Genomic DNA, 17272 nt, shown 5'->3' with positions numbered 1-17272 from the left:
AATAATTCAATCTAGAAACAATGTACCAAAATTATGCCTCATTTACGTACAGATAACCTGAGGATAGCATTCAGTCGAAATAGGCATTTTGTAAAGCAAGGCAATCAAACTTTGTAGCGGACTTGGAATTATAAAATATAATTGTACAAACGTATTTATGTTCCAGAAACGCTTCACCTTTTATATTACAATCATTTTCATTGGATTTAATGAGAAATGGTAAAGTTCCGTTCCTACGTGTGAAATAGATTCGAAAAATTTTCATGCCATAATTTTTACTTCAATAAAATGTCACAGTCACTCGTTCATCCTACCTGACCACAAAAGGGGAAAACAAATTTTAGCCGGCCGGGGTGGCCGAGCGGTTCTAGGCGCTATAGTCTGTAACCGCGCGACCGCTACGGTCGCAGGTTCGAATCCTGCCTCGGGCATGGATGTGTGTGATGTCCTTAGGTTAGTTAGGTTTAAGTAGTTCTAAGTTCTAGGGGACTGACCTCAGAAGTTAAGGCCCATAGTGCTCAGAGCCATTTGAACCATTTTGAACAGATTTTAACAGGACAAACGGGTAACTATAAATTTTCAGTCATGTAAAATTATATTATTCCACATTAAATACACTGTAGATGCCTTCAATATAAAAGGCGAAACACGTCTGGTACGTAAATAAATATTACACTGCTGCAAGAAAAGTTGCTTTTGAACTGAATGAAATGAATATTACGGCGACGTAAATGAAATTAGAATTTTGTGCAGATCTGCATCCAAAAGCCTATATGTCTTATCTCACGAATGATAAGGGAAATGAAGTTATTCCAAGACATGCTAAACTGTGTGGAGTGAAAATACGCACATAGTGTGTGTGTGTGTGTGTGTGCCCGTGTGAATTTAATGTATCCATGTAAGTATGCTAGAGACACAACGATCCAGGCGCAAAATGCAGCTAGTGCCAGACAAAGAATCTGCTCGGTATATGTAGCCGTGGTTTCATTCATATACACGAGGATTTGCTAACGAATTTGCCTCACTGTCTGGAGTTCAGAATGAAGTTATGCCAATGACTTTAAGGATCTCCCGTCTCACATAAAGCTGGAAAATTATTGACATACCTCGTTAATTGCTCTTCATACAAATTATCTATCTTAAAGATTGAAAATTCCTGTTAGCTGCAAGTAGAATTCTTAATTATAAATGCTACATGACAAGTAGTGCTGTAATGTAGACCGGCTCCCTTTGTCTCAGGTGTAGGTAATCATTTTCTTGAAGTACCAATGTATTCGTCGCAATATTATGCTAGCAACAGGTAATAACAGTAGTTATTTAATTTAAGTGAAAATTATTATTTTTTTTCTTTTCTTTTCAAAAACAGTGGCTTTCCCCACAAATCTACTAGTTTACATTTAGCTGTCGTAAGCGTGAATATCATCAAGCACTATAGTTACTGTATGTGAGGATTAAATAGTTAACAGGCGCTTTTATTCGCTTCATGCACATTACTCCGTATTGATTGGATCTACGGAACATGATAAATGAAAAAATTTTTTAATTTCATAATTGAAAAGCAAAATTCTGTAGATATACGAACGTATACTTGTAATTGAAACAGTAAATTACTATTAAATAACCAAAATTATGAAGTATATTGTGCATAAAATCAGAAAAACACGGCAAACTTTTTTTTTCAATTAATAAAAGATAATAGCGCATATTCTAACAAGAAAAGTTATGTTTTCCAATACGATGAAACACTCAAATTTCTCCTAAACTTATGACATGAAATGTTAGTTGATACGCTAATTTTGATCTATATTATCAAAATAACATGTTTTTATACATAGGCAGAAATCAGTTTTGCCTAGTTGGCGCCACTGCTCAGTGTACTGGTCAAGATTAGGCGTTGTAGTTTCCAAATGCTTGTCCGAACCTAGCGATTAGGGTTTCTGACGGTTTCCTTAATTACCTCAGGCTAAAACCGGTACAGTTCCTTCAACAAATACCAGGCCGATTTCCTACCACCCATTTCTGATGAAACGAGCGAATTGTCCGTCTATAAAATCCCTCGTTACGTGTGAAAATTATCTGACAACAGGTCATCCTTATCAACTATTGGCCACAGTAACATACAGAAGAACAAACAGAATACTTAAAGATGTACGTACAAAAGAGCTCAGGAATTGGGAGGGAACGAGACAAGCAATTCTGTCATTGCGCGAAGTTACCAACGTGAGAAAAATCAGGATGCTTCTAAAAAATACTTTGAAACTAGGCCGTACAACGGTCGCTTCCAGCAGACTTCCTAGTTTCTCAACTATCGTCAGCAAATTTTCCGATACTAATAGCATTTTAAATGTTTTTAACCGAAATACTTAATAATGGAAGTTCAACAACACAAGGAATATATATATCTCACTTTTCTTGATGTCAGTCTTCTGCCTTTATGCGATCCGTATTGTTTCGTACCTGTGCGAGAGTCTTCAGTTCACAGCACCACTTACAACCAAGTCGTTCAATTATTTATTTCATATTTTGGAGGACAGTGGTGGGGCAGGACACTGGAAGTTCTTTGGATGTGGTTGTGTGTTGGGGTTGCGGATGGAGTCATGTCAGCTTTAGTGGAATAGTAGGAACAGATCACGTTCAATAATTGAAAATTATTATGTTGGCGGGAAACTTAATTGGCGCAAGCGGTCGGGTTTTTACATTCTTAGGATATGTGGTCCATGTGTGTGAGGCATAGTTGGCACTGATGTGCTTCAGGTTGGGATCATGAACGTTCTTTGGCGGTAAATGAGAATGTATGAGTAATTACGTTGACAATAGATGATGCGGTTTATTTAAATTTTTTTAAAAATATAGAAGCATCGTCTCCTGTCCAGGTCGCATTTTGCGTTAGACGATTAAAACGTGATGACTAATTTCAAGTGTGTATAAATAATGAACAGATCGTTCAAATCGTTAGTGCAGTTGAATATGCATTGAACAGGATCAATAGCGAACATCATGCAAAAACGTGCAAAATAAGACAATAATGATGTTAAAAGCATCACGAATGGCGAAACAGGTCGAAACCCATAATCTTGCGATACGCAGGAAAAAGAGTGGTGGGGGCTCATGCGTAAGTAAAAATGCTTCAGAGATACATTCATTATATGGGGTCGCAAAACAGGCAATACTGTGAGAAAGCTTGATGCAACGGAAACAAGAATTAAAAACGGTTTCACAGCATGCTTGTCACAAGAGTAATCGAAACTAAAATACAGTAATCTATCATAAAATATAAAATGGCCATCGTTACATTATGTGTACTCGTTGTTAATGGATATAAAATGATACATTATGTGTACTCGTTGTTTATGGATATAAAATGAAACCAGCTCAGCCGACTACAAATACGTTTCCATTCTGTGAATAATAGTTACGTCCACGAATCAGCATGGTTTTAGAAAGTATCACTCTTGCGAAAATCAGCTTGCCCTCTTCTCTCATTGTATACTGCGAACTGTGGATGAATGGCAACAGGTAGATTCCATATTTCTAGATTTTCGGAAAGCGTTTGACACGGGGCCCTATTGCAGACTGTTAAAGAAGGTACGAACATATGGGATAGGTTCACAGACAACGTAGTGGATCGAAGACTTCTTAAGTTACGGAACCCAGTTTGCTGTCCTCGACGGCGAATGTTTATCAGAGACAAGGATATCATGAGGAGTGTTCCAGGGAAGTGTGACAGGACCGCTGCTATTCTCCATATACATGAATGATTTGGCTCACAGGGTTGGCAACAATCTGCGGTTGTTTGCTGATGATGCTGTGTATACTGTAAGGTATCGTCGTTGAGTGACTATAGAAGGGCACAAGATGACGGACACAATTTCTAGTTGGTGTAATGAAAGGCAGCTGCATATAAATGCAAAAAAAAAAAAAAAAATGTTAATGTGGATGATTCGGAAAAGCAAACCCGTAATTCTGGAAACAGCATTAGTAGTGTCCTTGTTGACTCGTCCTTCAAATGTCTGGGGGTAACATTGCAAAAAAGCTATAAAATGGAATGATCATGTGAGGACAGTAGTAGGAAAGTTGAATGGTCGACTCTGGTTTATTGGGAGAATTCTAGGAAAGTGTGGTTCATCTGCAAAGGAAAGCGTATGTAGGAAGCTGATGCGGCCTATTCGCCGGCCGGATTAAAGGAAAACATCGAAGCAATTCAGGCGCGGGCTGCTAGATTTGTTGCTGGTAGGTTCGAACAACATGCGAGTGTCACGGAGACGCTTCGGGAACTCAAACGGGAATGCCTGAAGGGAAGGCGACATTCTTTTCGAGGAAAAATGTTGAGAAAATTTAGAGGACCGGCATCTGAAGCTGACTGCAGAACAGTTGTGTTGCCTCCTACGTACATTGCGCCTAAGGACAACGAATATAAGATACGATAGATTAGGGCTCATACGGATTCATACAGACAGTCGTACTTCTCTCGTTCTATTTCCGAATGGAATAGGAAAGGAAATGACTAGTAGTGGTATGGGGTACCCTCCGCCACGCACCTTGACGTGGGTTGTGGAGTATCGATATACATGTAGATGTCTCAGTCAAAGCACTTTTACCGATATTAGAATCTCGAAGCTAATACAACTGCTTATTGCGTACCTGCCGGGATTCAAAGGTCGCATTATACCACTTGGCAGCGTCATGCACCCACCTTGAATACGAAAGATCACACGCAGCCTAATCTTCAACTCGAGTGTATTCCTTCTGAAACGCTTCATAATATTTCTCGCTAAAACAAATACGATTCTAATTACCAATAAGAAAAGGATCGACAAAATCGTTTCGTGCGACTTGCTCAGTGATGCAACCTAACAGTAAACGACAAGGCACTCTCACTACAATTTTTGACTGCTACACTATCCTTGTCTATACCAGGGCAATGTACTTGAGGATAATATTATAGAAATGTAAGAGAATGTAGATGAAGATGAAATGGGTGATATGATACTGCGTGAAGAGTTTGATAGAGCACAGAAAGGCCTGAGTCGAAACAAGGTCCAGGGGGCTGACAACATTCCATTAGAACTACTGACAGCCTTGTGAAAGCCAGTCCTGACAAAACTCTACCATCTGGTGAGTAAGATGTATGAGACAGGTGAAATTCGCCTCAGACTTCAAGAAGAATATAATAATTACAATCCCAAAGAAAGCAGGTGTTGACAGATGTGAAAATTACCGCACTGTCAGTTTAATAAGTCACAGCTGCAAAATACTAACGCGAATTCTTTACAGACGAATGGAAAAACTGGTAGAAGCCGACCTCGGGGAAGATCAGTTTGGCTGCGCGGGATTAGCCGAGCGGTCTCAGGCGCTGCAGTCATGGACTGTGCGGCTGGTCCCGGCGGAGGTTCGAGTCCTCCCTCGGGCGTGGGTGTGTGTGTTTGTCCTTAGGATAATTTAGGTTAAGTAGTATGTAAGCTTAGGGACTGATGACCTTAGCAGTTAAGTCCCATAAGATTTCACACACACGCATCAGTTTGGAATCCGTAGAAATGTTGGAACACGTGAGGCAATACTGACCCTACGACTTATCTTAGAAGAAAGATAAGGAAAGGCAAAACTACGTTTCTAGCTTTTGTAGACTTAGAGAAAGCCATTGAAAATGTTGACTGAAGTACTCTCTTTCAAATTATGAAGGTGGCAGGGGTAAAATACAGGGAGCGAAAGGGTATTTACAATTTGTACAGAAACCAGATGGCAGTTATAAGAGTCGAGGGACGTGAAAGGGAAGCAGTGGTTGCGAAGGGAGTGAGACAGGGTTGTAGCCTCTCCCCGATGCTATTCAATCTGTATATTGAGCAAGCAGTAAAGGAAGCAAAAGAAAAGTTCGGAGTAGGTATTAAAATCCATGGAGAAGAAACAAAAACTTTGATGTTCGCCAATTACATTGTAATTCTGTCAGACAGAGCAAAGGACTTGGAAGAGCAGTTGAACGGAATGGACAGTGTCTTGAAAGGAGGGTATAAGATGAACATCAACTAAAGCAAAACGAGGATAATGGAATGTAGTCGAATTAAGTTGGGTGATGCTGGGGGAAATAGGTTAGGAAATGAGACACTTAAAGTAGTAAAGGAGTTTTGCTATTTGGGGAGCAAAATAACTGATGATGGTCGAAGTAGAGACGATATAAAATGTAGACTGTCAATGGCAAGGAAAGCGTTTCTGAAGAAGAAAAATTTGTTAACATCGAGTATAGATTTAAATGTCAGGAAGTCGTTTCTGAAAGTATTTCTATGGAGTGTAGCCATGTATGGAAGTGAAACATGGACGATAAATAGTTTAGACAAGAAGAGAATACAAGCTTTCGAAATGTGGTGCTACAGAAGGATGCTGAAAATTAAATGGGTAGATCACATAACTAGTGAGGAGGTATTGTATAGAATTGGGGAGAAGAGGAGTTTGTGGCACAACTTGTTAGAAGAAGGGACCGGTTGGTAGGACATGTTCTGAGGTATCAAGGGATCACCAATTTAGTATTGGAGGGCAGCGTGGAGCGTAAAAATCGTAGAGGGAGACCAAGAGATGAATACACTAAGTAGATTCAGAAGGATGTAGGCTGCAGTAGGTACCGGGAGATGAAGAAGCTTGCACAGGATAGAGTAGCATGGAGAGCTGCATCATACCAGTCTTAGCACTGAAGACCACAACAACAACAACACTATCCTTCTTTGTAATACACTTACGAACTGTTTTCCTAGACCTACAAGAGCGGCAACAAGTACACCACTAATAGATGCAAAGACCCACTCAAATTTAGTCATAAACGTCCCTTATGTCACAATATCCTGCAATTCACCCATCCTAGTGGGTCAACACTCACCTACCTCTGATAGTGGATACTGGCTCACGGCTGCCCCTTTTGACAGATCTAAGATACTGCCCACTTCTGAAAGTAAATCTGCACGAGCGCAGGACACTTCGTACGTTGGGACTGGAATATCCCTCTGAAATGTCCCTCTCACTGCAAAGGATAACGCTTGGTCGTGACTTCGTTTATAAAGTGGTACTGTAACCGTAATGACCGTTGAAAAATTCAGGACTTCCTTTCAAGAAAAACAGCATATAAAATTTGTCCCAAGAGACGCCTATTTTATTCCGCGCTGTACTTCTTGAGACAGCACTGTTAACATTACACGAAAGGCATCACACAAAATGCAGTATTTGACACTCATGAGTAATAATAGGGAAATACCATTTTACACTCTTGCCTGTCATACACGGCCGCACTCGCTTCCAGCCTACTCATGTCCTTTCCTGATCAAAACTCAAAACTATTAATCCACTCTTCGACCGCGGCCTGCACCGAGTTCTTTCTCCTACCTCGCGAGAGCTCCTGTATCAAGTGTTTCAGCCATTAGCAGCATTCGTGCTACGTTATATGGTCGAGTTTTGCTCAGCCAGGAGCAAGCGAGGTCGTTGTTTCCAGGTGGTTTGTGATGCCGTGAACATATTGCACCATATTGCGACTTACTCAGTACCGGTTTAATGTGTTACAAGCCTCTTCTGGAAGTAGAGTGCAGGTTGGGAAGGAAGGCTAGTGTCGACTATTTAGTTTCCTCGTAGTTTCGCCCAAGAGGTGAAGGAGGCTTTCCCGGCGACGAAGATTAAGCACAAATCAGTTAGGTTCAGAGGCCATCCTCGGTTCCAACAGCCATCTGGCTGATATCTCATTTCAGATAGGGAAGAACATCAGCTCTGGTAACTGACGGTAGTAACGTTTTCCATCGCAGACTTGAAGACGAAAACATTAATACAGTATTTATCAATTACAGCAGCGTCCATGGAAGGTAGTACAGGGACAGAAAGTTGGATGAAACCAGGTGTTAATAGACTTGAAATTCTGAAACCTGATTGGAATGAACGTGCAAAGATAGGCTAAACGCCAGTGGAGCAAACGTGTTTATAGCCATTAGTAATGAAAATCTTCTCACAAAATTCTTCCAACATCAGAAGCCGTATACCACCTCCCCCGGCTGTACCTGTGCCGTCGCGCCCTTTGGGATCACTAGATGAAAAAATTCCTCGTCCTCCAGTGCGACGGTTCTTTCTCATCGAGCACCAAAACAATCTAACAATTGTACAGATTTTTCTCCCGCACTGGGAAAGAAAATTTCTTTCAAATATCTGTTGACCTGGTCAGGCGTTAGTTTACCGGATTTCGATGCTGTTACGATATTTGTGGCTTCAAAAAGATTTTTTCTCGAATTCTCGGTCCAAACTCTACGTTAGTTTCTTTTTTAACTATGAAAAGGGTGTGTTCAGCGCGAAAAACCAGTTTTCTGCGTCGTACACGAGGAAAAGGCTCGACGGCATTGGCACAGCAGAGGGACGTATATGCCTTTCGAAGCTGAAAAAACTTTTTGAAAAGATTTTCAGATCTGATTTTGGTGAACGACTGTGATGTCAGTCTCCATTCGAGAAAAAATATAATCAAGCTGCAGTCACTGACACATAATCGCTTTTCTTCACCAAGGTTTTCCAGCGTACTGAAATATGGCTGTTACAAATCAGAATATTTAGAGATTCAAACGTCACAACTTGAAATTCTGCTGAATTTTGTTTTACACTAAGTTGTCCGTCGTGTGCATTATGTGAAAAAAATTCGTTCGTTTTATGTGCATTGTGTAAAAAACGTTATGTTTTAAGTATTTCCTTACAGATAATTATTATTGTAATGATTTTGTGTCATACGAGTAATAATGAGTTACTTATCACTTTCAGTTAACATAACTCATGTATGTGAAACATGAACATGAATGTAAATCGTAACATATCAATTTAAAACACAAAACAAAAATAAGTAATATAAATATAACAATAGTGAACGTTTAGATAATTTGACTAGTTATATTGATAATATTCCGACAACACATTGTGTGCAGCTTATTTTCCAAAATCGGCATTTCAGAAACCAGCTTTATTACACATTGACGTACGAGACATCAAAGCTTCTTTACGTTGCAACAAAAGTTTTAATTTTTCAAATTAATTAATGGAGCTAGAGTGTTCTGCAAAATTTCAAATTATTACAAAAGTTGATTATACAATTTTCAAGAGTGGTAATTACACTTCAACTTTTATGTGACACACATTTTTATATATCACAATTTCGAAGATATTCCCTCTAAACATAAGATGTAAAATTGCATTTCTGGGTGTCTTTTACCCCTTAAAAGCGAAATTGGGCAAAATGAAAAAATCCGTGTTGTTTTATTTTGACTCCTCTAAATACCAGCCAAGTTACATCAGGGTCGTTTATTTACACTGGTAGTGTTCTCTTGGAGTTTAAAGTAGAAGAGGGAGTCAGTTAAGGTAAGGCAGCTACCGCCTATATTCCTCTCAAGAGGTCCGGACCCTATTTCCATCCGCACTGGGATATAGCAATCAAGCCAACATATATATTACACAGGTGAATATTAATAAAACCGACAAACTGCAGCAATGGATTCCCGACTGGAAATGGAAGAAAAAAGGTCATGTCAACAGGTATCCGGAAATGGACGGTGTGCGTCGAACGACAACAAATCGTCCCGGAACACAGTACAGGACTGTTCCGCACTCACGTCGCAACAGATGTTCAAAGTGCCCGTCATGAGATTGCAAGTGAAAGGGATAGTAGCGGTTGTCTTGCAGGTTACACATAACAGTACTTTGGTTTGCACGATGTTGGCGATCCTCTTGCCTGGAGCTTGTACTAGGGTTCATATCAATATCCTGTAGAATCTGGTCCTCCATATCTGGTGTACGCACAAACCTCCACCTCCCTGCACATTCGTCTGCCTGAAAGGACCCTTGATCACACAAACGCCCAAAAAGGAGTTGAAAAGTTATTTGATGTCGTTGCTGTCTGTGACGGTACTTGTATAGTATAGTCATGCTGCCTCTCTAGCGTTTCCAACTGCTTGCTGTGCCCAAACACCATCTCGGTTTGTTCCCAACTTGAATGCCGGACCATTCTGCTGCTTACAATACGCAGCGTTAACCACACAGCCTAAAACACACAAGGGAAACACGGCACGTTGTAAGAAGAACTGTCTTTCGTCAGCACCATCTACCGTCCGTCCCCGGTAGCTGAATGGCTTTAACAGACAAAAATAAAAGGACAAGTAAACATATAGTAGAGAAGTTACAATCACGCGAAAACCAAAATAAAATGGAGCTGAAGTATCCCAACAAAAACTGGGAAAAAATATGGACTAATATAAATAATAAAACACTGACTACGGAAGTGCAAGCGTCATGGTACAGAGTTGTCAACATCATAATTAGTACCAATGAAAAACTGTATTCAATAGGACTACATGCAATCAATGTGTGCCAAAAATGTCAGAATTTGGACTCCTTAAAGCATCGCTTCATCTGTAATGGATACAAGATTTGGAATGACATTGTATTGCAAGTCGCTTTTCTCAAACGGACCGATGGAAGAGAGATCACACTACACGATATACTCTTCCCCGAAGAAGTTTCCTTTCCACCACAAAAAAAAAAAAACAATGTCATCTTGTGGCTATTCGGAAATTTTGTCAATTATGTAGTCAACAACAAAGGCAGTGACAATCTACAAGAATAACGGGAATATATATGAAAGATGAATACTTCAAAATATACCGGAACAAAGACCATAAAAAGAAGTTCGGGAATATGAAGCAAATTTTGTTTCAGAAACAAGACATCGGTTAATACCTAAATAATATGGAATCGACGGAACAAGATAGACTGCCAAAGTAGGGGACTGCTGTTGAGGGTGATGTACGGTGGGGACTTCGTGTGCCCCGGGGCCGATACGGTAGCCGTGAAGGCCTCAACAGAACCCCGAAAAAGCATGTTTACCCAGCAAGTAACAGGAGTCATGCCACAGCACAAGAATAGTAAGGAAAAAATTATTCTAATGCATAAGACGTGCATCACTGAAGAAGTTTAATTTCCTCTCTTAATTTTTACTTTTGCTTCTCTCTCATTTTTGTTTAAATTCTAATGGAAGAATATTTTGCGTTCCGTTAATGCAGTCAACAGTATAGGAGAGAGAGCTATTTTCACGGTAATCTATTCGGATTACAATTCTCTAATATTGTCTTCAAGACGCAATTCAGTTTCATAACCAATAAAAGAAAAAAGTGGAAAAAAAATGGTCAGCGTGACGGATTGTCAAATCTCTGGACCCAGTTTCCATTCCCGGCTGGGTCGGGGAATTTTCTCCGCCCAGGGACTGGGTGCTGCGCTGTCCTCATCATTATCCTATCATCCTCATCGACTGCAGGTCGCGGAAGTGACGATAAATTGAAAGACCGGCATCCGGCGAATGGTCTGCCCGACGGGGGGCCCTATCCATACGGTTAAATAAATAAAAAATAAACAATGGCAACGATGCATTTCCGGACACAGATTCACGGGACCTTTTTTTCCTCCATTTTCAGTAAGGAATCCGTTGGTTTTAATGTTCACCCTTTATAATCACTGACAGAAAAAAAAATCACAAGAAGGAGTTATGTGACATAAACGAAAGTTGTTAGGCACGTTTAGACATCTCGAAGATGTGTCGATTAAAATTTAGCGCTAGATGGATAAGACCGTCGTTAGTAGCGCCGCTAGCAGAATAAAAGTCAGGTTTGCTTCAAATACACGCTCTAATGGTCGTGAGCGTTCGTTAACTTGGAGATTGGACGTGGAGGATGATGTTGGTCATAATTGCTTTTAAGGCTACAAAGACACCGTTATCAGCACCTCATTGAGTTTGAACGAGGTCGTGTACCAGGGCAACGAGAAACTGTATGCGATATTGCAGAAAGACTTGGCAGAAATGTAGCCACTGTACATGATTGCTGGCAGTGGTGGTCAAAAGAACGTACGGTCGCAAAAGTCCGGGGTCTGGACGGCCACTGGCAATACCGAGACTGGAGACCGTCGTATTCGGCGTATAGCTCTGGTGCGTCGTAACTGAATCTACAGCAGGTAGTCGGGCATCAGTTGGCACCACAACGACACAACGGACTGTTACAAATAGGTTACTTCAAGGACAGCTCCAAGCCAGACGCGCCGTAGCGTGCATTTCCCTGACCCTAAGCCTCCGCCATATGCGAATTCAGTGTGTCAAGCGAGAGCTCATTGGGGGGCAGGGTGAAGGTCTGTTGTGTTTTCTGATGAAAACATAACAGATGCCTCGAAGCCAGTGATGGCCGTGTGTTGGTTAGAAAGAGACCAGTTGAGGGCCTTCAACCAATATGACTGCGTGCTACACACTCTAGACTTTCACCTGGAGCTATCGTTTGGAGTGATTTCGTCTGACAGCAGGAGCACCCTCGTGGGTATCCCACTCACCCTGATAGCAAATTTGTAAGACAATCTTGTGATTCGACCTTTTGTGCTGCTATTCTTAAAACAGCAATCCAGGTGATGTTTTCCAACAGGATAACGCTCACACGCATGCCCCTGTTGTAATCGAGTATACTCTACATTGTGTTGACACGTTGTCTTGACCTACGCGATCACCAGATCGTTTCCAGTTGACTACGTATGGAACGTTATCGGACGAAAACTCTAGCGTTCCCTGTATTGATTGACCAAGTGCAACAGGCATGGAACTCCATCTCACAAACAGATATTCGGTACCTGTAACACAATGCATGCATTTTTGCATGCCTTCATTCAACACTCTGGCGGCTACACCATTTATTAGTGTACTGGTATTTTACATTTTCAATGGCTTATCTTGCGCTTACATTAACCTTTGATCATGCAATGTTAATCACTTAAATATGTTACCTAAAGAGATGTATTTCCGAAATTTCATTACTCTACATAAATTATTTTTTGGGTCTGCGATTTTTTTCCTTCACTGTTCGTTCTGTCAGAAAGGTTCAAATGGCTCTGAGCACTATGGGAATTGTGAGGTCATCAGTCCCCTAGAACTTAGAACTACTTAAACCTAACTAACCTAAGGCCATCAAACACATCCATGCCCGAGGCAGGATTCGAACCTGCGACCGTAGCGGTCGCACGGTTCCAGACTGTAGCGGCTAGAACCGATCGGCCACCACGGCCGGCTCTGTCAGAATGTCCGACGGGTAAGCCACCACTGTTTTTGATACAGCGGCCGTAAATATCAATATTTTGAGGACGGTATCAACGTCAGGCACTTGGTGCAGGTGCAGGGAGTGGCAACTGACCCTTAACAAAGACAAATGTAATGTATTGCGAATACATAGAAAGAAGGATCATTTATTGTATGATTATATGATAGCGGAACAAACACTGGTAGCAGTTACTTCTGTAAAATATCTGGGAGTATGCGTGCGGAACGATTTGAAGTGGAATGATCATATAAAATTAATTGTTGGTAAGGCGGGTACCAGGTTGAGATTCATTGGGAGAGTCCTTAGAAAATGTAGTCCATCAACAAAGGAGGTGGCTTACAAAACACTCGTTCGACCTATACTTGAGTATTGCTCATCAGTGTGGGATCCGTACCAGATCGGGTTGACGGAGGAGATAGAGAAGATCCAAAGAAGAGCGGCGCGTTTCGTCACAGGGTTATTTGGTAACCGTGATAGCGTTACGGAGATGTTTAACAAACTCAAGTGGCAGACTCTGCAAGAGAGGCGCTCTTCATCGCGGTGTAGCTTGCTCGCCAGGTTTCGAGAGGGTGCGTTTCTGGATGAGGTATCGAATATATTGCTTCCCCCTACTTATACCTCCCGAGGAGATCACGAGGGTAAAATTAGAGAGATTAGAGCGCGCACGGAGGCTTTCAGACAGTCGTTCTTCCCGCGAACCATACGCGACTGGAACAGGAAAGGGAGGTAATGACAGTGGCACGTAAAGTATCCTCCACCACACACCGTTGGGTAGCTTGCGGAGTATAAATGTAGATGTAGATGTCAGCCGCAACTGGGAACGGAAATAAACCACTCGTGTAAAGCAGAATGTCCGGGATCGTGTCCCAGTCCGGCAGATATTTTCAACTTTGTCCATTGAATTAATTCAATGCCCAATTGCGACTGATTTCGGTACTTCCCTCGAAAGCTAGAAGCTACGGAAGGTTTGTTGGGGCAGAGAAACTGTTGGTGATTCGTCGTACAGCTATTGCTTGGGTCTCGGAAGAATTGATCTTGCCTAGCCATTGGTTGCACTACAAAGTAAACTGTTTTAGATGACGTTGAGGTGATGGTTGGATTTTCTGGAGGATGGTGTATAAGAGTAGTCCAATGTTATCTGTACGGAGCAGGAATTGGATTGGTGGAGGGAGTTAAGGTATATTAGCACTGGAGAAGATGTACTTATTACTTTATTTCGAAGGCATTGCTCTTCAAAATGTAAAAGTCGTTCTGTGTCTTATTTGTGTCCCATATTTAGCTACTGGGACTACACGTTTTCATAAAAAACATAGCACAAAATACACTATCGGAGGGCTGTTGCCAATTTACGTGGGTGTCTGATGTTGCAGGGAGATGGGGGCAGCGGTGGTTGTCCGACTGCTGGCATGGTGTCTGGTGGCGGCGACGGCGTCTGCCCAAACTGCCGGAGCAGGTGTGTATCTACCGACCATTCTAGCAGCTTTTTGCAAAGGTGTCATACGAAACCCAAAATAAGATACGGTACCTCCTAACCAGCCTCCAACCAGTGTACTGCATACTCTCGAAATGCTTAGTAACCTAGGTAGGGAAGTCACCTACCGCTTTCCTACAACTTTCTCCAGGTATTTCCACTTTCTCATCCCATTTATCTAACATACTATAAGCTATTCAATTATGTCCCCACAAACACCAACAAATTTCCCTAGCTACCAAACCTTTCTTCCTCATCAATCTAACAGCCACGTACTCCCTCGACCGGGCGTACGTCGTATTCAAACAACCTATTCACTCTAGTTGAAACTACCTTCTGCCACATCCTCTCTTCCAGCTCCGATGTCATGGAAACAACAAATATTTCCCTCTAATTCTTAATAACTAAGAAACCCATCCATTCCAGTAGCCATATTCTTCTCTCACCCATCCTGTCCAATGAGGATTCCAACCTTAACCTTTATTCAACTAATTCTACCAACAGTTTAACTCCAACACTCCGACCACTCAATCCTTTCCATACAACTACACACCCTCCTGTACAGGCAGACATCTACGTCAGTGCTCATCCCATCAAAATTTCTAACTCACAATTACTAGAAACGGTCATACTATTTTTACGTACAGTAACATCTCGTGAAAGATGTTTAGCATCAGTGTCAGAAAATATGCTATTCTCAGACATTTACCTCCTTGAGCCCCAGTAGTGTCTGCCTGAAACCACCATTTTATTAAGTTTTTTTGATGTATCAGCGCCTTTCGCATGAACCATCGATGCTAAGACGGAGACTTCTAGTGGTACACTGAGGTACTTCTACAAATGTAGTGCATTGTGGGTTGTGGGAATCACTCATAACGTTCAAGGCCACAGTTGGTGCGGAGATGCTGACTTGCCTTTTTTTTCGTAGTGGCCATATCGAGAAGATCATTGATGGTAAAAGTAAGTATATCTAAGTTATTGTAACGTATATCTGAATTTGCACTATTGCTTTTATGAATATTATAGAAATGACGGTTTGTAATTGTGATATAAGATTTGTTAAATTTTAGGCCATTTTTTTGCCATTTAGGATTACAAATTGTTTCAGGCGTTATGAGTTCACAGAAGTTTGGAGATGTAGGATTTTTCCTAGGAAATCCGCATTTGCCTTTAAATACACTCCTGGAAATTGAAATAAGAACACCGTGAATTCATTGTCCCAGGAAGGGGAAACTTTATTGACACATTCCTGGGGTCAGATACATCACATGATCACACTGACAGAACCACAGGCACATACACACAGGCAACAGAGCATGCACAATGTCGGCACTAGTACAGTGTATATCCACCTTTCGCAGCAATGCAGGCTGCTATTCTCCCATGGAGACGATCGTAGAGATGCTGGATGTAGTCCTGTGGAACGGCTTGCCATGCCATTTCCACCTGGCGCCTCAGTTGGACCAGCGTTCGTGCTGGACGTGCAGACCGCGTGAGACGACGCTTCATCCAGTCCCAAACATGCTCAATGGGGGACAGATCCGGAGATCTTGCTGGCCAGGGTAGTTGACTTACACCTTCTAGAGCACGTTGGGTGGCACGGGATACATGCGGACGTGCACTGTCCTGTTGGAACAGCAAGTTCCCTTGCCGGTCTAGGAATGGTAGGACGATGGGTTCGACGACGGTTTGGATGTACCGTGCACTATTCAGTGTCCCCTCGATGATCACCAGTGGTGATCGCTCTCCACACCATGATGCCGGGTGTTGGCCCTGTGTGCCTCGGTCGTATGCAGTCCTGATTGTGGCGCTCACCTGCACGGCGCCAAACACGCATACGACCATCATTGGCACCAAGGCAGAAGCGACTCTCATCGCTGAAGACGACACGTCTCCATTCGTCCCTCCATTCACGCCTGTCGCGACACCACTGGAGGCGGGCTGCACGATGTTGGGGCGTGAGCGGAAGACGGCCTAACGGTGTGCGGGACCGTAGCCCAGCTTCATGGAGACGGTTGCGAATGGTCCTCGCCGATACCCCAGGAGCAACAGTGTCCCTAATTTGCTGGGAAGTGGCGGTGCGGTCCCCTATGGCACTGCGTAGGATCCTACGGTCTTGGCGTGCATCCGTGCGTCTCTGCGGTCCGGTCCCAGGTCGACGGGCACGTGCACCTTCCGCCGACCACTGGCGACAACATCGATGTACTGTGGAGACCTCACGCCCCACGTGTTGAGCAATTCGGCGGTACGTCCACCCGGCCTCCCGCATGCCCACTATACGCCCTCGCTCAAAGTCCGTCAACTGCACATACGGTTCACGTCCACGCTGTCGCGGCATGCTACCAGTGTTAAAGACTGCGATGGAGCTCCGTATGCCACGGCAAACTGGCTGACACTGACGGCGGCGGTGTACAGATGCTGCGCAGCTAGCGCCATTCGACGGCCAACACCGCGGTTCCTGGTGTGTCCGCTGTGCCGTGCGTGTGATCATTGCTTGTACAGCCCTCTCGCAGTGTCCGGAGCAAGTATGGTGGGTCTGACACACCGGTGTCAATGTGTTCTTTTTTCCATTTCCAGGAGTGTATATCACATGAAACGATGGGTGGTTGAAAACTGAATGTCCCGGTGGTTCAAAAGTGAAACCACCTCATTACAACAACTGGCTGTTTACCTTTTGCTAGTTTCA

General features: G+C 42.6%; 1 protein-coding gene across 1 annotated transcript in view; it reads left to right on the top strand.

The window, feature by feature from the left end:
* Positions 1-17272, top strand: part of LOC124619549 (cadherin-23-like) — a 490213-nt gene that overhangs the window by 8401 nt on the left and 464540 nt on the right. The window contains exon 2 of the mRNA XM_047146019.1: positions 14486-14568. Coding sequence (XP_047001975.1) covers positions 14490-14568 — 79 coding nt within the window. The 5' untranslated portion in view covers positions 14486-14489. The remainder of the gene's footprint in view (positions 1-14485; positions 14569-17272) is intronic.

Source organism: Schistocerca americana, chromosome 6, assembly GCF_021461395.2.
Source record: "Schistocerca americana isolate TAMUIC-IGC-003095 chromosome 6, iqSchAmer2.1, whole genome shotgun sequence".
NCBI classification, from domain to species: Eukaryota; Metazoa; Arthropoda; class Insecta; order Orthoptera; family Acrididae; genus Schistocerca; species Schistocerca americana.
This window is presented reverse-complemented; position numbering and strand designations above follow the sequence as displayed.